Source organism: Symphalangus syndactylus, chromosome 8 (assembly GCF_028878055.3).
Source record: "Symphalangus syndactylus isolate Jambi chromosome 8, NHGRI_mSymSyn1-v2.1_pri, whole genome shotgun sequence".
Lineage (NCBI taxonomy): Eukaryota > Metazoa > Chordata > Mammalia > Primates > Hylobatidae > Symphalangus > Symphalangus syndactylus.
Genome location: NC_072430.2, coordinates 39,297,970 through 39,319,123, shown reverse-complemented (window position 1 = coordinate 39,319,123; position 21,154 = coordinate 39,297,970). Strand labels below are relative to the sequence as shown.

General features: G+C 40.4%; 1 protein-coding gene across 2 annotated transcripts in view; it reads right to left on the bottom strand.

Annotated features, from left to right (window-relative positions):
* SPTLC2 (serine palmitoyltransferase long chain base subunit 2) overlaps positions 1-21,154 on the bottom strand; it is a 109,842-nt gene that overhangs the window by 42,445 nt on the left and 46,243 nt on the right. For both annotated transcript variants that reach the window (XM_055288630.2, XM_055288631.2), the window contains exons 5-8: positions 16,867-16,991; positions 9,939-10,032; positions 4,590-4,695; positions 2,862-3,081 (exon numbers count right to left, since the gene is read on the bottom strand). In XM_055288630.2, coding sequence (XP_055144605.1) covers positions 2,862-3,081; positions 4,590-4,695; positions 9,939-10,032; positions 16,867-16,991 — 545 coding nt within the window. The remainder of the gene's footprint in view (positions 1-2,861; positions 3,082-4,589; positions 4,696-9,938; positions 10,033-16,866; positions 16,992-21,154) is intronic.

Sequence of the window (21,154 nt, the reverse complement as noted above, 5' to 3'; positions counted from 1 at the left end):
AGTGAGCTGAGATTGCACCATTGCACTCCAGCCAGGGGAGAGAGTGAAGCTCCGTCTTAAAAAAAAAAAAAAGTTAAAAATAAATGAACAAGGCTGAATTAAACAAGGTGTTTGGATTGCTTTTTAGATATAATGATTTAATTCCAAGTATCACAGAAAATGTCATCTGCAGCTCTCTGTGCCTGTAAAGCCCATCCTTCCACCCCTAAATAAGTTCTCTAACATCAACTTTAAGAGCATTAGAACTTCCTCCAGATATGCAGAAATGTATAAAATGATATAAATGTGAAATAGAAATTTACAAGGTATTTTATTAAAATGCCAATGACATCTCACTGAATAAAGTAAAACTCTGTTATTTACAAGGGTTTCAAAAAAACTTAACTGTATATCCCTATTCTTTGATATCTTTTAATTTCACCAAATCTTTAAAATGCACACACAAGAAGCTTATGTACCAGAACAAATTAGGGAGACACAAATGTGGCTATAAAACAGTTTTATCTCAAAAATATTAAAAATTGTACTAAAAAAACCAAAAGCACAAATATATTGTACTTAAATGATCTCCCAGAGTTTTATTTTCCTATCCTTTGGTTCACAGTCACAAGGCTTACTAAAAAACAACTAACTCTCCAAAGTGAGCCTGGTCCCATTAACAAAAAGGTAAAATTTGAGATAAAAATCTATCAAACCTGGCCGGGTGCAGTGGCTCACACCTGTAATCCCAGCACTTTGGGAGGCTGAGGTGGGCGGATCACAAGGTCAAGAGATCGAGACCATCCTGGCCAACACAGTGAAACCCTGTCTCTACTAAAAATACAAAAAATTAGCTGGGCATGGTGGCACGCGCCTGTAGTCCCAGCTACTTGGGAGGCTGAGGCAGGAGAATCGCTTGATCCCAGGAGGCAGAGGTTGCAGTGAGCCAAGATTGTGCCACTGAACTCTGGCCTGGCAATGGAGTAAGGCTTGGTCTCAAAAAAAAAAAAAAAATCTATCAAAGCTGATTAAAAGTCACTGAAAATGAGTTCTCTCTAAAAGGCTATCAAGTATTAAAAGAATGACCTTTTTTTCTGTGATAGGGTCTTGCTCTATTGCCCAGTCTGGAATGCAGTGGTGTAATCATGGCTCACTGCATCCTTGATCTCCCAGGCTCAAGCAATCCTCTCATCTCAGCCTCCCCCATACTTGGGACTACAGGCATGTGCCACCACACCCAGCTAACTTTTTTTACTTTTTTGTAGAGATGAAGTCTCACTATGTTGCCCAGGCTGGTCTTGAACTCCTGGGCTCAAGCAATCCTCCCACTTCAGCCTCTCAAAGTGCTGGGATTACAGGTGTGAGCCACTGTGCCCAGCAAAACCATTCTTTAAGACTCCCAATATTGAGTTGTGAAGCAAAATTAAGATCATTTATGAGCACTTCCTCTGTGCCATATACAAATACCTGACATACATTATTTTTTCCCTAACATTGCAGTCAACATTTAAAAATAACAGCTTCATTGTGATATAAGCCACATACCACAGAATTCACCGTTTTAAAGTATAATTCAGTGGTTTTTTTTTTTTTTTTTTTTTTTTTTTTTGAGACGGAGTCTTGCTGTGTCACCCAGGCTGGAGTGCAGTGGCGCGATCTCGGCTCACTGCAAGCTCCGCCTCCCGGGTTCAGGCCATTCTCCTGCCTCAGCCTCCCGAGGAGCTGGGACTACAGGCGCCCGCCAACACGCCCGGCTAATTTTTTGTATTTTTAGTAGAGACAGGGTTTCACCGTGTTAGCCAGGATGGTCTCGATCTCCTGACCTCGTGATCCGCCCGCCTCGGCCTCCCAAAGTGCTGGGATTACAGGCTTGAGCCATCACGCCCGGCCAGTGGTTTTTATTATATCCAGAGTTGTGCCACTTTTACCACTAATTTTAGAACATTTCCATAACCCTGAAAGGAAACCTCATACCCATTAGCATTCACTTTCCATTTCCCTATCCCCTCCGCCTCCGGTAACTACTAATCTACTTTCTGTTTCTATGCTTATTCTAGTTATCACATATTTTAAAACATGCAATATGTGACTTTTTGTGACTAACTTTTTTCACTTACCATAATGTTTTTAAGGTGCACCCATGTTGTAGCATGGACATATATTACTTTTTAAACCCTTACTACAATCTTACAAGCTGGGCATATTTATCTCTATTTTACTGACAAGGAAACTGAGAGGTTAAATGTTTTCCCTGAGGTCTAACAAAGTAAGCAGAGAAATATTCAGACCCAGGCCTCTGTCTTTATGGTTCACCATTTCTACCACACCACAGATTCTTACCTGCATCAAAATTCACCATATGACTTTTTTCTGACTACAAAGACCCAGAAAAGGCAACTTCATAGTTTAAAAATTGAAAAATACAATGCTTTGAAGTACCCCACAGCTGACACAACTTTTTTGCTTCCTGTCTGCATGTTCACTCATGATATATTTGTGTCCAAGGGCAAGGTGACCTGCTACTCCCATGGGCTCCCATGACAACCCCACTGTTTTTGAAACTGTGAGCACAATGAAAAACCAACAGAAGGCTGGGGCGGGCAGGGAGCACCACTGTGTGTTCTTTCACACAAGAGGGTATTCTATATCTCAGATCAGCATGTAGCTTAGAAAGAAGCTCAAATAAGAACACAACAAACAATGAACAGAACCAGCCTTTAGTTCAGTGAGGAGACATTAGAGTCACTCACTGGTATTATGAGCATAAACCAGAGGCAAATTTGGGGACGTCCCAGTTCAGGGCCCCATCTGCTAGGCCTGAGGTACCAAATCTAATTGCCAGTGACTTTATCTCTAATCGCTCATTCTCATGGCTCGTTTACCTTCTTGCCTCCAATATATCCTCCAGAAGCACCAAAACTCTTTGTGAACGTTCCCATCATAACATCCACATCCTCGGGATCCAGGCCAAAGTACTCCACCACACCCCGGCCTGTGGGGCCCAGGGCACCAATGCTGTGAGCCTCATCCAGATACAAGTATGCCTTGTATTTCTTCTTGAGGGCAATCACTTCAGGAAGACGAACAATAGATCCCTCCATGCTGACAAAACGTGAAAAAAATATATATACATACATATATACTGAGACTTCTTAAATCAAAATTGGGAGTTTGGCACTTCATTGAGTTTACTGCTTTTTTTTTTTCTTGAGACAGAGTTTTGCTCCATTGTCCAGGCTGGAGTGCAGTGGCATAATCTTGGTTTACTACAATCCCTGACTCCTGGGTTCAAGCGATTCTTGTGCCTCAGCCTCCCAAGTAGCTGGGACTAGAGGTGCCCGCCACCACCATGCCCAGATAATGTTTGTATTTTTAGTAGAGATAGGGTTTCCCCATGTTTCCCAGGCTAGTCTCGAACTCCTGGCCTCAAGTGATACACCTGCCTTGGCCTCCCACAGTTCTGGGGTTACAGGCATAAGCCCCAACGCCCAGCTGAGTTTATTGGGTTTTAAATGGTCTGACAACTGTATCTGTGGCTTAAACTGACAAAGGTAGATGAAGCCATGGCAAGGCAAAAGACTAGGGGAAAGAAAACTGGACTTTTAAAACAAGCACCGGCTGGGCGCGGTGGCTCACACCTGTAATCCCAGCACTTTGGTGGGCTGAGGTAGGCGGATCACTTGAGGTCAGGAGTTCGAGACCAGCCTGGCCAACACAGTGAAACCCTGTCTCTACTTAAAATACAAAAATTAGCTTGGCATGGTGGCGCACACCTGTAATCCCAGCTACTCGGGAGGCTGAGGCAGGAGAACCGGGAGGCAGAGGTTGCAGTGAGCTGACAACGCGCCACTGCACTCCAGCCTGGGCGACAGAGTGAGATTCCATCTTTAAAAAAAAGCTACCCAAACCACCAAAAAACAAAAAACAAGCACCAAACACAAGAGATCTTAATTCACGACAAAAAGAATTAAGGTCACAGCAGATTCTTCTAAAGCTTGTAATTACAGGCAACATTAGACTTTGCATCACATTGCACAGGCAATTAAAATGACACAAAAGAACAAAAAAAATTAGGTGGTAAAAATACGTGTAAAAGCTGTAAAGTTAACCAAAATAAAATATTTCTTTTTAATTTTTATTTATTTTTTATAGAGACAGGCTCTCACTATATTGCCCAAGCTGGTCTCAAACTCCTGGCCTCAAGCGACCTCCCACTTTGGCCTCCCAAAGTGTTGGGATTACAGGCGTGAGCCACTGCACTCAGCCTAAAATATTTATTAAAATTAAATGGTGTGTAATTTGTTTTGACATATTAAAATATATATTCCAATTCTTGCCCCTACATATAATTTCCCTCTACAAACTAGAAAAATAAAAGACCCAAATAGAAAGGGGATTTGGTGACTATGTTGTATAATGGAAAGAATAATGAAGAACTAGACAAAAAGACTTCTGTTCTAATGCTGACTCTGTTTCCAGGTATTTTAGCGACTTATACATACTGTCTCCTTAGTTTCCAGAGGGGGATAGACTAATGTTCCCTTCAGTTAAAAAATTCTATGACTTCATGGGGCCAAGTCACAAAGGTAATAATAATAAAGCAGGATTACCTATATATTCCTTCCACAAGGATGAGAATTTTCTTCCAGGGCCTTCGTGTCCGAGGCTGACCATAAACAATGGCATCTTTCAATAGCTTCTCTAGGCTTTGCATATCTACAGAGCACAAAAAAGAACAGTCATACCGCATCTTCCTCTTTCCTAACTTTATTCCGGAAAGGCAGAGATATATTTCTCATTCAGAAACTATGCCTCAGATAGCAAAGGACATAATTACAGTTGGGCAGAAAAAAGCAGGGCAAAATAGGTGAATTATTGCCACCTTGAATTGAAATCCAAAATGTAACAAATGTTCAAAACCATTGAAACTTGACTAAAGGACTGTGGTGGTTGACTCAGTTCATTAGCTTGCTTATAAAATGACCACTGTCTCATGTTAAATACCCTGCCATGAAGTTAGCCTCTGTGTGTTTATCGAAAAATACAGAACCAAACTGTATCTCTAATCCCAGTGAGTCATTCGGAAATAAATGCGTAAAAAAGACAGAGCGAGAGAGTGTGAATAAACCATCACAGATACATACTCCTCCTAAAAAAATAAACACAAGGGGTAAAAAAACTTCACAGTGCGTGCTCCATTTCCTTTCACCCAGGACGTACTCAATAAACGCTTGTTAAAGAGTTTTATTTTGGTACTGGGTTAAAAATACACCCGTCTGGGGCATGTATAAGTCTGTGTGTTAAGCAAGCCTGACAATCAGTTGAAATTATTCCATGTTTGACTTCATCAGTTGTCTATAAACAACCAAGTTCTTGTGGCTCTGTTGGTTCTTATGGTGGTTAATGGGCCTGGAAACAACTTGGCTGCTACTGCCATTAATGACGATCATAATTTCCTTGTTAAAGACAAATGCTTTGAAGACCATTGTTGACACAATACAGATTTCATACTTAAAATACTTGCCCTGAAATGAAGTACTTAAAAAAAAACTCCCCAAAATTTAAGCAACATTAAGTCTAGGGAATTAATAGGGGTGGGAGACATCCTATCATAAAATCTTTTTTTTTTTTTTTTTTGAGATGGAGTCTCCCTCTGTCATCCAAGCTGGAGTGCAATGGTGTGACCTCAGCTCACTGAAGCCTCCACCTCCAAGGTACAAGCAATTCTCCTGCCTCAGCCTCCCAAGTAGCTGGGATTACCAGCACCCACCATCATGCCAGGCTAATTTTTGTATTTTTGTAGAGATAGGGTTTCACACCATGTTGGCCAGGCTGGTCTTGAACTCCTGACCTCAGGTGATCTGCCCGCCTCAGCCTCCCAAAGCCCTGGGATTACAGGCGTGAGCCACTGCGCCTGGCCCTATCATAAAATCTGATTTTGTATTCTGTATTGCTTGTCACTGGAGGAAGGGGTTATAAAAGTACATGATTTTGCTCTTTGCAGAAAACGATTTTGACAGAAAAAGAAATAAGGTAATAAAAACACAGAACACAAACACAAATAAGATAGCCTAAGGTTGTGATTGTGCTTACACATTCAGTAATTTTTAAGAAAAAATCGGCATACGACCTAATCAAGATTCAGGAGACGTTCCCTACAGAAGTAAATTATGTCCTGATTCAAAGCCTCCAGTTGTTTGTTTGTTTGTTTGTTTGTTTGTTTGTTTTGAGACAGAGTCTTGCTCTGTCGCCAAGGGTGGAGTGCAGTGGCGTGATCTCTGCTCACTGAAACCTCCGCCTCCCGGATTCAAGTGATTCTCCGGCCTCAGCCTCCTGAGTAGCTGGGATTACAGGTGCATGCCACCACATCCAGCTAATTTTTATATTTTTAATAGAGGCGGGTTTCACCATTTTGGCCAGGCTGGTCTCAAACTCCTGACCTCAGGTGATCCGCCCACCTCAGCCTCCCTAGGTCCTGTAAAGCCTCCAGTTCTTAGGCAGAGAGCAATGTATGGCGATCAGCTGAAGACAAGTAAAAACATACGAATTATTTGAGTTTTCTATATTTATATATAGAAGGAGGAGAAAAATAATACTGGTCAAAACTTTAGATAAAAGAAGTATCAGCCAGGTGTGGTGGCTCACGTCTGTAATCTCAGCACTTTGGGAGACCGAGGTGGGTGGATCACTTAAGGTCAGGAGTTCGAGACCAGACTGACCAACATGGCAAAACCATGTCTCTACTAAAAATACAAAAAAATTAGCCGGGTGTGGTGGCGGGCACCTGTAATCCCAGCTTCTTGGGAGGCTGAGACATGAGAATTGCTTAAACCCAGGAGGCGGAGGTTGCAGTGAGCCAAGATCATGCCACTGCCCTCCAGCCTGGGTGACACAGCAAGACTCTGTATCAAAAAAAAAAAAAAAAAAAAAAAAGAAATATCTATAGCAGAATGCTTAACCATATTATCTACTTAGAAAAAAAAAAATTTAACCTCTCTCCAATGTTATGCCCCCAAATTCCACATAAATTTAAATAAAAAATATCGCAAAACTCCTAGAAGAAAACATGAGAGAATAATCTTATGATCTGAGAATAAGGAGGGTATTGTGTAAAATCCGAAAGTAGTAAAACAAGTGTGGCAACAAAAACATTTTCATGTGTCTGCACAGGAAGACACTGAAAACAAAGTCAAAAATATAAAAATAGTGCAGTCTGGGCATGGTGAATCACTCCTGTAATCCCAGCATTTTGAGAGGCTGAGACAGGAGGATCGTTTGAGCCTAGGAGTTCAAGACCAACCTGGGCAACACAGCGAGACTTTGTCTCTATAAAAAATAAAAAACACTAGTCTGGCATGGTGGTGCATGCCTACAGTCCTAGCTACACAGGAGGCTGAGGCAGGAGAATCATTTGAGCCCAGGAGGTCAAGGCTGTGGTGCGTTGTGGTTGTGCTACTTGACTCCAGCCTGGGTGACACAGCGAGACCCTCTCTCAAAAAAATAATAATAAAATAATGCAACATAAAGGAAAAGATAATTAATATAAAGGGCTCTTATAATCAGTAAAAAATAGAAACAGTTTGAAAATGGCCAATTTATAAAGAAATACAAACACATTAGTTTACAAGTAGGGTTTAAAAAACAGTAAAAATGCAAAAAGTTGCTCTATACCTAATAAGCAATGAAATAAAAAGTAACATTATTTCCTCATTAGATTTGGGAAGATTTAAAATGATTCACTGTAGCCTATGTTGGCCAGTGAGTAGGAAAAGTCAATCTCATGTTGCTGAGGAAAAATTCATACAAGATGCAAGCATGTGTATGTTCATTGTAGTACTATTCACGACAGCAAAGATATAGGATCAATCTAAACGTCCATCAACAGTAGACTGGATTAAAAAAATGTGGGCCGGCTGCGGTGGTTTATGCCTATAATCCCAGTACTGGGAGGCAAAGGTGGGTGGACTGCTTGAGCCCAGGAGTTCAAGACCAGCCTGGGCAACACAGTGAAACCCCATCTTTACAAAAAATACAAAAAACAAAAACAAAAACAAAAAACTTGGCCAGGCATAGCGGAACACACCTGTAGTGCCAGCTACTAGGGTGGCTGAGACGGGAGGATCGGTTGATCTGGGGAGGTAGAGGTGGCAGTGAGCTGAGTTCATGCCAACGCATGCTAGCCTGGGAGACAGAGCAAAACTCTGTCTCAAAAATAAAAATTAAAAAAATATATATATATATGTACATATACACCATGGAATACTATGTAGCCATAAGAAAGAATGAGATCATGTCCTTTGCAGCAACATGGATGCAGCTAGAAGCCATTATCCTAAACAAACTAACACAGGAACAGAAAACCAAATACCACATATTCTCACTTGTAAGTGGGAGCTAAACACTGAGTACATACAGACACGAAGAAGGGAACAACAGACACTGGGGCCTACTTGAGAGTGAGGCAGGGGAGGAGGAGGAGGGTAAGGTTCGAAAAACTACCTATCAGGTACTATGCTGATTACCTGGGTTACGAAATAATCTGTCCACAAACCCCCGAGACATGCAATTTACCTATGTAACAAACCTGTACATGTACCCCTGAACCTAAAATAAAAGTGAAAAAAAAAAGGTTCATATAATGCTTAGAGGCAATTTGGAAAAGTATTAAAAATGTATACTTTTAACCATGCATTCTGAGACTGCTAGAAATTTATCCTAAGGCACTAACCAGATGATTATACAAAACTGTAACTGTAGTGCTGTTCCCAGTAGAAAAATTTAGAAACAGCCCTGATGTCCAATTGACGGGGCAATTAAATGAGGGCACATCCAGACACTGACTGCCACACTGGCATTTAAGAATGAGGTAGAGTTCCATGTAATGACAAACAACAATCACCGTGTATTGTAAAAAGAGGCCAGGCATGATGGCTCACACCTGTAATCCCAGCACTTTGGGAGGCCAAGGCGGGAGGATCAGCTGAGGTCAGGAGATCAAGACCAGTCTGGCCAACACAGTGAAACTCCGTCGCTACTAAAAATACTAAAAATTAGCCAGGTGTGGTGGCGCACCCCTGTAATCTCAGCTACTCGGGAGGCTGAGGCAGGAGAATCGCTTGAACTCGGGAGGTGGAGGTTGCAGTGAGCCAAGATTGAGCCACTGCGCTCCAGCCTGGGTGACAGAGCGAGACTCTAGTCTCAAAAAAAAAAGGAAAATAACAGGTTACATAGTGATATTTAATAAGATCTCATTTCTCACTGTAAAACATTTTAGACAAGACAAAAACAAGAACAAAAGCAAAAATGATCTTCCATCCGGGGGTACACACCTAACATTTTGGTATACATTCTTCCAAACTTTTGTCTGCGCCTGTACATATTTTGGGAAAAGATGATATTAACATACACTTTAGTCATCTTTACTGCCTATGTGTGTGTTTTAACTATGAAAGTTACGCATTTTTATTCTAAATAATCATTTTAATAATACACAAAGATATTCCCACTGAGGGAGGAAAGGTCTGGCTCAGGGCCACCCTTCTCTGTGCTCCCACAGCATCTATTCATAGCTGTACTTCAGCACCTGTCTGCTGTATTGTAAGGACTGGCTTATCTATTAAGTCTCTTCATTAACCAGTCAGAGATCTTAATTTATTCATTTAAATACCGCTAGTCTTATGGCAAGATACACTATAGGCATCGAGTAAATGTATTTGAGTAAGGGATCTGTAAACAAGGAAATGGGATGGAAAACTTAATGGTCAAATAAAAGGATAGTATTATATTTGTACAAGAGGCTTCCTTCAACCTCTAATTTTAAAAGACTGGACCAGAAGAACATTTTAAATGTTGCTACTTTGTCTTCATTTATACTTTCAACTGCTAATATAACTAATGTTAACTCCCACCATGGATCCAAAGAATACCAAGGCCAGCAGTGAATTCTTCAGCAAACTCACTGTTGTGTTTGAAGATTCGAATGGTTGCTCCTGACAGTCTGGCTCCCAGAACCAGTGATGCATGGTTCAGTTCATCACTCAGAATCAGGCAACCCTGCAACATCACAGAACAGAAAGGTAAGAAGCTGGAGGGGAAAGGGTTAGTTACACAAATCACAAAATGCCACAAGCACTAATAGCTGTATCTTATTAAGGAAATCGTGCACAACAGCACAGTGATCAATTTTAAGAAGAGGAAAAAAGTGTACACGATCATTTGTTTTTTGTAAAGACATCTTAAAAGTAAATGCAAAATTCTAGCCTTTTAATTTAATATCTTCATTCCCATGACTGATGTAAATATTCAGATATATGGCAACAGGTCTTTATTCATATCTAAAACATGACATATCAGTCTCTAAAACGTTTTGGTTTCTTTACGTGAGAGAATTCCATGTAGTTTTAGTATGATGTTCTGTTTATCTGTGGGAAATGGCAGCTGATGGGGTCATGTCTGTGGAAATGGTGCATTCTCTCACTACTACTCATATCCAGAGTCCAGGGAAGATCCTACTTACTAACTTTTTCCCCACATAACATGGACTGTAGGCTTCAGTTTTGTCTTAAAAATCCCCAAACAAGCTTTGCTTTAACACACAAACATCAGTTTCTGCTAAGGCAACAAGAAAAGGCTGAAGATCTCGGTTTGGTTTTTCTTTTTCACTGCAGTTCTTACTCTTCCATCTCTCAGGGGGCCCTTCAACCTGTCAGATCAGAACTCAGAAACGGTTTTTCTCTGTCAAAAATAGCCTCAAAATATCCAATTAGATGAAAAAGGTGAGAAAGTATATAGCATGCTCCCACGAGAATAAAAAGAGAGAATATACAAAGACACACAGTCATCCCTCAGTCTACAGGAGGACTTGGTTCCAGAACTGCCTCATCCCCACATTTATCCAAATCCATGCATGCTCATGTCCTGCAGCTGGCCCTGTGGGAACTGCAGGCCGTCCATATACTTGGTTTTTGTGTTCCATGAATACTATATTGTGTGTATGTGTGTGTGTGAGATGGAGTCTTGCTCTTATTGCTGGAGTGCAGTGGTGTGATCTTGGTTCACTGCAACCTCCGCCTCCCAGATTCAAGTGATTCTCCTGCCTCAGCATCCCAAGTAGCTGGGATTACAGGAGCTCACCACCATGCCTGGCTAATATTTGTATTTTTAGTAGAGATGGGGTTTCACCATGTTGGCCAGGCTGGTCTTGAACTCCTGACCTCAGGTGATCCACCCGCCTCGGCCTCCCAAAGTGCCAGGATTACAGGCATGAGCCACTGTGCCTGGCTGAAAACTGTATTTCTGCTCCATATTTGGTTGAAAAAAATCCATGTATAAATGGACCTGCATAGGTCAAACCATGTTGTTCAAGGGTCAACTATATATATATACATGTTTATTTATTACAGAATATTCTTAAAGGAATACTTAAGAAACTTGTAACAGTAGTTGTGCTTGAAATTTTTATTATGCACATAGTATTTATTAAGATAAAAAAGCTACCTAGTTAAAAATGTATAGATTAAAAATGAAGTGGCCAGGCATGGTGGCTCATGCCTGTAATCCCGGCAATTTGGGAGGCCAAGGTGGGTGGATCACTTGAGGTCAGGAGTTTGAGACCAGCCTGGCCAACATGGCAAAACCCCGTCTCTACTAAAAAGAAAACACAAAAAATTAGCTGAGCATGGTAGCAGGTGCCTGAAATCTCAGCTACACAAAAGGCTGAGGCAGTGAGGCAGTGAGCCAAAATTGTGCTGCTGCACTCCAGCCTGGGCAACAGAAGGAGACTCTGTCTGGGAAAAAAAAAAAAAAGAGGAGGAGGAGGAGGAAGAGGAGGAAGAGGAGGAAGAGGAGGAGAAGGAGAAGAAGGAGAAGGAGAAGAGTAGAGCTGGCAGTATCAACAGACTCCTGGCTTTCAAATCTTTATGTATGCATGCATACACACACACACACACACACACACGTGTGTATGCATGAGTTAGCATATATACATATATTTTCTAGCTCTAGTCACTGAAAGGTGAGAAGCAGTGACACTCCTTCAGCAATAAACACACCTAGTTCCCAGACCTTGGTTTCTAAATATCATTCTCCAATAAAAAGAACCAGGCTTCTTGGAGAACTGGTTAATTCCAAAACTGGGAGAGGGAAAATATAAGATGATCCTGGGGCATTTTATCATGCCAGAAAGTATAAGAATGCTTTAAAAGTTATTATATATTCAAAGGACACAGGTACCCACCTGAAGCAGCTCCCAATGGCCAAAACTAAAACTCGAGCAACAAAAAAGAAGCAATTGTGTTGAATTATAAGCCAAGTAATAAAAATATTCACAAACCCACAATGATAGAAATAAATAAGGGAGAAGCAAGAACTCTTCCTTACACAAAAATTCTAATTAGTAAGTATAGAAAGAATGAGAAAAATAGAAAAATCACCATTAGAACACCAAGGTAATAACTGCCACAGGCAAGATCAGAGATGCATACTAAAGTTAGTGGGTGAAAGTTTAATCCAAAATGCTATATACGGTCCCAAAATATCTCTGCCACAATATATGGTGATTACAAAGGGAAAAGCAGTAAGTTGGTAGCAGAAAATCCCTGCTGACACCCGAGCCAAGTGATTAAGATTTACATCATCAGTAACATGTATCGAAACCACATAGTCTCTCGCATGATTCACTGAGAAGGGTATCACCTCTGTGGTAGCTTTCTCAATAATGCACGGACTCAATCAAACCATAACAACACAACAGACAGACCCAAATTGGAGACATTCTACAAAATAAGGGACCAGTACCCTTCAGAAGTATCAAGGTCATGAAAGACAAAGAAGAACAGGAACTATCTCAGATTGGAGGAGACTGAGGAGCTACAACAGCTAAAGGCAATGTGGATCCTCACATGGATCCTGAAGCGGAAAAAGGACATCAGTGAAAAACTGGTGAAAACCAAATACGTCCTGTACTTTAGTTATAGTATTGTGTCACAGTTCATTTCTCAGCTGTAAGAAACAGTTCCACTGTTATGCAAGATGTTAACATAAAGGGAAGTTGAATGAATGGTATACAGGAACTCTCTGTACTCTTTTGGATCTCTTTTTGTAAGTCTAAATTAAAGTTTCAAAAAAGTGTTAAAATTGAAAAAGCGAAACTGGGGGAGAAAATAAAGAGAGGTCAGATTTCTCTTCAGCAAGTCTTCAAATTCTTTACTTACCACTCTTGGTATTCAACTCTATCTTAAAAAGAACCCTCCCTTCCCTTCCCCTCCACACAAACTTTTATTTTCTCCTCTTTCCAGCTAAATATTTTTCTGGCAAACCTGCAAAAGCATTATGTTCTTTTCTTCTGGCAAAAAGGAACTCTTTTTAGACAGCCTTTTTTAGATAGCCTTATTCACCATTTCAATGTATCAATCTGTCTTTTTCCCTTAGAACTTATTCTGAAGCTTTATTAAATCTTTGGTTCAAAAATAAAAGACATTCATACTAGCAGTCAACATCTAAGCGCTTAATGTTTCAGGTATCATGTTAAAAGATTTAAAAGCATTATTACTTTTAATCCTCACAATAATTCTATGTAGTAGACAGTATTATCACTCTCACTTTACATATGAGGAAACTCTTGTTCAGGAGTTTAAAATCTTGCTCAAGGTCACAAGCACAGTAACAAAATAATAATAACAATACTAATTATCACCCAGGCTGGAGTGCAGTGGTGCGATCTCTGCTCACTGCAAGCTCCGCCTCCCGGGTTCACGCCATTCTCCTGCCTCAGCCTCCGGAGTAGCTGGGACTACAGGCACCCGCCACCACGCCCGGCTAATTTTTTGTATTTTTAGTAGAGACGGGGTTTCATCCTGTTAGCCAGGATGGTCTCGATCTCCACCCGTCTCGGCCTCCCAAAGTGCTGGGATTACAGGCGTGAGCCACCGTGCCCGGCCCTGGAATATAAATCCTTATGGTTGTATCTTCCAGTTCTGTGTAGAAAATGTCTAATTCCAGATAATCCTCTGTTAGAGCTTGTAAACATACAGAGAGAAGAGCAAGATGAGATTCTCTAATCCTTTAGTGTTAAAAATTCTAACAAATAAGAATCTCAGGCTCGTACTTCAAAATGCAGGACAGCAACGTATTATAATGTGAAGTCAAAGAACCATACATTTATGTCTTACAAGGAATTTTGTGTATTTTACCTAAGTTGTTGAGTATTTTGGCATGAAGTTGTTCTTAATATTCCCTTATTATCCTTTAATGTCCATAGGACGTGTAGTGATGTCCCCCTCTCTCATTCCTGTTACTGGTAACAAGCATCTTATCTCTTCTTATCCTGACCATTCTGGCCAGAGATTTATCAACTATATTCATTTTCTCAAAGAATCAGCTTTGGTTTCACTAATTTCCCTATTGTCTATTTTCTAATTCATTAATTTTTGCATTTATCATCATTATATTCTTCCTTCTGCTTAGTTTGGGTTTAATTGGTTCTTCTTTTTCTAATTTTTTAAGCTACAAGCTTTACTTTTCTTTTTTTTTGAGACAGAGTCTGGCTGCTTTATTTTTTTTCTAATACAGGTTGAATATTCCTTATTCAAAATGCTTGGGACCAGATGCATTTCAGAGTTCAGATTTTTATGGATTTTGGATTATTTGCATTATATTTACTGGTTTAGCACCCTTAGGCATTTTCTTTGAGCTGTCATGATGACACTCAAAATATTTACGAGTTTGAAACATTTTAGATTTCAGATTTTGGGATTAGGAATGCTCAACCTGTATAAACGTTTAATGCTACACATTTCCATCTGAGCATTGCTTTAGCTTCATCCAACAAACTGTAATAGGTTATATTTCCATTTAGTTCAAAATATGTTTATTTTCCCTTGTTTTTTCTTCTTTGGCCCATGGGTTATTTAGAAATATGTTGTTTAATTTTCAAATATTCAAAGATTTTCCAGACATTTTTGTGTTATCAATTTCTAATTTAAATTCCACTGTGATCACAGAACATACTTTGAATAATTTTAATACTTTTAAATTTACCAAAACTGACTTAATGGCCTGGAATATGGTCTTTGGTAGCAAATGTTTTCCTGTTGTTGAGTGAAGTATTTCATGACTCTCAATTAGGTCAACTGGTTAACAGTGTTTTCCAAACGTTCTATATCATTACTGATTTTCTGTTTCATTCTTCTGTTAATTAAGAGAGAGGGGTTAGGGCAGGGCACAGTGACTCACGCCTGTAATCCCAGCACTTTGGGAGGCCGAGGCAGGCGGATCATGACGTCAGGAGATCGAGACCATCTTGGCTAACACGGTGAAACCCCATCTGTACTAAAAATACAAAATATTAACCGGGCATGGTAGCGGGTACCTGTAGTCCCAGCTACTCAGGAGGCTGAGGCAGGAGAATGGCGTGAACCTGGGAGGCGGAGCTTGCACTTAGCAGAGATCGCGCCACTGCACTCCAGCCTGGGCAACAGAGAGAGACTCTGTCTCAAAAAAAAAAAGAGAGGGGTAATGTCTCTAATTACAATTTTCTATTTGTCTACTTCTTTCAGTTTCATCAATTTCTGCTTCATGTACTTTGAAGCTCTGTTAATAACCCATTTATGCCAGAGGTTACAATTTTTTGAATTGCAAAATCAGACCCTGGCGATGACCTTGAGCAGTAGGATATAAATAACTCCCACATGCTTAGCGTTCCAATAATGGAACATTAGGCATAAATGGGATAAGCACCTATACATTTAAAATTATAACCTCCTGATGAATTAATTACACAATGTTCCTCTTTATCACCAGAAATATTTCTTGCTCTGAAATCTGTTTATATTAATACAGGCACTTCAAATTTCTTCTGATTATTATTTGCATGCTGTATTTTTTTCTATCCCTTTCCTTTTAACCTCTGCGTCTTCATATTTAAAATAGGTTGCTATTTTATATTAGGAAACCTACTTAATTTTATCTGACAATCTTTGTCTTTTCATTGGAATGTACAAACCATTTATATTTAATGTTTATCATCACAGGTGGGTTTATATCTCCTATCTTGCTGTTTGTTTTCTATTTGTCCCATCTGTACCTTACAGACCCATACACTGCATAACTAAAAAGGACTTTAGAGTTAATCTAGCTCAACCACTTCATTTTACAAAAGAAACTTGGAGGATCAGAAAGATTATTTGACATGCTCACAGTCACACAGCTAAGCGTGACCATATAAACAACCAAAAAACAAAAACTCAATTCTCCTGCTTGAGTTAATCCACCACGTTTTCAATATACCATTCCTAGATGTCATGTTAAACATGAGAATAAATAACCTCAAGGGGCCTTTCAGGATGAGAGTACCAATCTGCTGAAATATAATTTACATTTACATACAGATTGTGCCCTCACACGTGCTAGCCACTTGGGAATATAGAAATATTATATATAATATATAATATGTAATATATATGATATGTAATGTACATATATGTAATATATATATAATATACAATATATTATATGTATATATAAATATATAAACACAGGCTGGCCAACATGGTGAAACCCCGCCTCTGCTAAAAATACAAAAAATTAGCCAGGTGTAGTGGCACACAGCTGTAGTCCCAGCCACTTGGGAGGCTGAGGCAGGAGAATCACTTGAATCTGAGAGACAGAGGCTGCAGTGAGCTGAGATGGCGCCACTGCACTCCAGCCTGGGCGAAAGAACAAGACTCCATCTCAAAAAAAAAAAAAAGAAAAACAATTTGTGGTAGAAATATCTTTGACTAAACTATGTTTAGCCTAAAGTTTACAACAGCTTTTAGCTCACTCTGAATGCTTTTCAAAACAAAAGAAGATATACACGAGGGAGTTTCCATAAATGACAGAGTGTCTTACTTTGCCAACAAGAGCAGGAATGTTCATTGAATTCGTTGCAAATCCCATGCCATACGCCATAGCAGCTTCTACTCCTAAGAACCTTGCTACAAGCTCCTCTAGTTCTTCATGCTTGTCCAGGTTTCCTGTGTCGAGAAGTTAATAAAGTCAGTATCACAAAATCCTGAATTTAAGAATTACTCATCACTTTATTAAAAGAAATCATAGTGTATGTGTTGTGTCCTTTTCAGATTAAGATCTATGAAGGAGTCAATATTATGAAGAGTAATATTCTTCATAATATTGTGAAGAGTAATATGTGCTCATAAAGAACACAATAGTTGAATAAAATCTGATTCAGCACCTGCAGTGGAATTTCCCCAAAGGGGGCTGCCAATAACGTCTCCCATTCCTATTTGTGCATACTAGTTCCAGGTCTAGGCCTTAGGAGGCCTAGCAAAATCTGCTTTTACACTTTTGAAGTCAGCTGCTACGTAAAACAAACCAAATGGCCTGTTGCAAAAACAGAACATGGGCGGGGGGGGTGGGAACTGGGGGATAAGAGACTATGGAAAGAGGAGAGAAAGACGTAAGGAGAGGGGGAGACAGAGAGAAAGAGAAACAGAGAAATGCCCAGCCAGCCCTTAGCCCTTCCTGCCACCCAGCTGAGGTGTCAAACATGTGAGTTAAGACATCTTGGATCCTCTGTACACAGTCATAATTGCCTACCCAATACCACATGGAGCTAAGATAACATCAAGCCGTCCCTAAATTGCAGAATCATGAGCAAATAAATCTGTTGCTGTTTTAAACCACTAAGTTTTGAGATGGTTTGTTATACAGCAAGAGATAGGTAAAAACGTTTCTTCCTGGCAGGGTGCAGTGGCTCACGCCTGTAATTCCAGCACTTGGGGAGGCCGAGGAGGGCGGATCACCTAAGGTCAGGAGTTCAAGACCAGCCTGGTCAACATGGCGAAACCTTGTCTCTACTCAAAATACAAAAATTAGCCAGGCATGGTGGCGCGTGCCTGTAATCCCAGCTACTCGGGGGCTGAGGCATGAGAATCACTTGAACCTGGGAGGCAGAGGTTGCAGTGAGCTGAGATCGCATCACTGCACTCCAGCCTAGGCAACAGAGCGAGACTCTGACTCAAAAAAAAAAAAAAAAAGTTTCTTCCCTCACTGTGAACTGACTGGTAAATTTGTGCTGCAATTTTATATTGGTACTCAAATCTTTAAGGACTAAATGACATTACAGAGAGAAAAGATGCTGAGAAAGAAGAATGCTAAACTTGGATGCCATGTGTCCTTAAGGCTTGCTTAATCGAAGTCCTTAGGAACTCTCTGGGCTAAATACTTCTAAATAGCAATAATAATTTGCCCTATCTACCTCATGACATTGTTGTGAGGATCAAAAGAGATAATACATTTGAGCTTTTTTTTTTTTTTTTTTTTTTTTTTTTTTGAGAAAGAGAGTCTCGCTCTGTCGCCCAGGCTGGAGTGCAGTGGCGCAATCTCGGCTCACTGCAACCTCTGCCTCCTGGGTTCAAGCAATTCTCCTGCCTCAGCCTCCCAAGTAGCTGGGATTACAGGTGCGGACCACCACACCCGACCATTTTGTATTTTTAGTAGAGACAGGGTTTCACCATGTTGGCCAGGCTGGTCTCAAACTCCTGACCTCAAGAGATCCACCCATCTTGGCCCCCCAAAGTGTTGGGATTAAAGGCGTGAGCCACCGCACCCAGCCGAGCACTTTATAAAATATCAAATGCCACAAAGGCGTAAGGTATCCTTACTATATGTCGTCACTGCATAATGCTCCTTTAACCACAGGATTAGATCACAAGGCTTGTCATTTCCGGAGTGCCAGTTAGAAACTCTGTTTTAAAGACAGAGGGGAAATAAAAATGTTCTACTCCCATCTTCCTCTTGAAAATCATCACAAAACAACTGGATAACCAAGAAATAAAAGCTAAAAGCTCAATTTTTTATTAATTAGTGGACATCTGTAATTCTGAACACAATTAATGAAAATGGAAAATATATAGAAGAATGATGTTATGGGTTCAATTGTGTCCCACCAAAAAAGATATTTTGATGTCCTCATTCCCAGAAGAATGTGACCTTCTTTGGAAACTGGGACTTTCCAGAGGTAATCAAATTAAAAGGAGGCCATTCATTGGCTTCAACTTAAAATTAGCACCTAAAAGTAGGGTCAACCTGTCTTTTGAAGCTTTGAAACCAGGCATTGATTTGCTCTAACTATGAAAGTTTTAGATGGTGTCTTCTTTCAATTAAAAGCTGTTTCATCTACATTGAAAATCTGTGATTTACTGTAGCCACCTTCATCAATTATTTTAGCTAGATCTTCTGGATAACTTGCTGAAGTTATCAGCATTCACTGCTTCACCTTGCACTTTTATGTTGTGGAGATGGCTTCTTTCCTTAAGCTTCATGAATGAACTTCTGCTAGGCTTAAGCTTTTCTTCTGCAGCTTCCTTACCTCTTTCAGCCTTGATAGAATTGAAGTGATTAGGATCTTCTTCTGGATTAGATTTGGGTTTAAGGGAATGTTGTGGCTGCTTTGATCTTTTATCCAGACCACTAAAACCAGCAACAAAAGGCTGTTTCACTTTCTTACAATTTGTGGGTTCACGGGAGTAGCACTTTTAATTTGCTTCAAGAACTTTTTTTGCATTCACAACTTGGCTAATTGCTTGGTGTAAGAGGCCTCGCTTTTGGCCTATGTCAGCTTTTAACATGCCTTCCTCACTAAGTTTAATCTCATGGAGGTAGCGAGTAAAACAATACTGGAAGGATGTGTGTTGAGATGAGGTAGGGGGAGCAGGGGAGATGAAGAAAGGCTGGTAAATGGGTACAAATATAGAGTTAGAAGAAATAAGTTCTAATGTTTGATAGCAGAGTAGGGTGACTATAGTTAAAAACAATGTATTGTATATTTCAAATAGCTAGACGAGAGGACTTGATGATCCCAACATACAGAAATAATAAATGCTTGGGGTGACGAGTACCCTAAATACCTTGACTTGATTCTATACACATTCTATACATGTAACAACATATCACATGTACCCCATACAAATGTACAAATGTTAGGTATCAATAAAAAATTTCTGCCGGGCGCGGTGGCTCACGCTTGTAATCCCAGCACTTTGGGAGGCTGAGGCGGGCGGATCACGAGGTCAGGAGATCGAGACCACGGTGAAACCCCATCTCTACTAAAAATACAAAAAATTAGCCGGGCGTGGTGGCGGGCGCCTGTAGTCCCAGTTACTCGGAGAGGCTGAGGCAGGAGAATGGCGTGAACCCGGGAGGCGGAGCTTGCAGTGAGCCGAGATTGCACCACTGCACTCCAGCCTGGGCGACAGAGCAAGACTCCGTCTCAAAAAAAAAAAAAAAAAAAAAAATTTTTAAAAAGATTTAAAAAATAAGTAAATACATAAATAAATAAATAAATAAATAAATAAATAAATAAAATGAGGCCATTGGGGGATGCTAATGTCTTTATAGAAAGGGGAAATTTGGACACAGAGACAGACATGCACAGAAGGAACACAGAAGACAATGCTGTTTTTTTGTTTTTCTTGAGACAGAGTCTCGCTCTGTTGCCCAGGTGGAGTGCAGTGGTGTGATCTCGGCTCACTGCAACCTCTGCCTTACAGGTTCAAGCGATTCTCGTGCCTCAGCCTCCTGAGTAGCTGGGATTATAGGCGTGCACCTTCCATCACGCCCAGCTAATGTTTGTATTTTTAGTAAAGACAGGGTTTCACCACGTTGGCTAGGCTGGTCTTGAACTCCTGACCTCAAGTGATCTGCCCACCTTGGCCTCCCAAAGTGCTGGGATGACAGGCATATGCCACTGTGCCCGGCCAGAAGACGACAATGTTTGACACACAGGAAGACAGCCGTGTGGTGGAGTGATGCGCTATAAGCCAGGGAACGTCATGGATTGCTGGCAACACCAGAAGCCAGGAAGGATTCTCCAGGGCATCAGAGAGCATGGCCCTGCTGACACCTAGACCCCAAACTTATAACCCACAGAATTATGAGACTAGACATTTTTGTTGTTTTAAGTCACTCTGTTCTGATATTTTGTTACAGCAGCCACAGGAAACTAATACAACTGGAAAATGATAGGGTTAGAAGAAGGTCATATCTATGCCCTTATAGAGTGGAATTCTTTCAAAACCAAGTAAATTCACTGTATGGAACCCTAGAGAAGCTTAAAAACCGGAGCGAACAGGCAGCAAAGTAAGCAAGGGTTAAAGTCGGGCTACAAACAAGATGA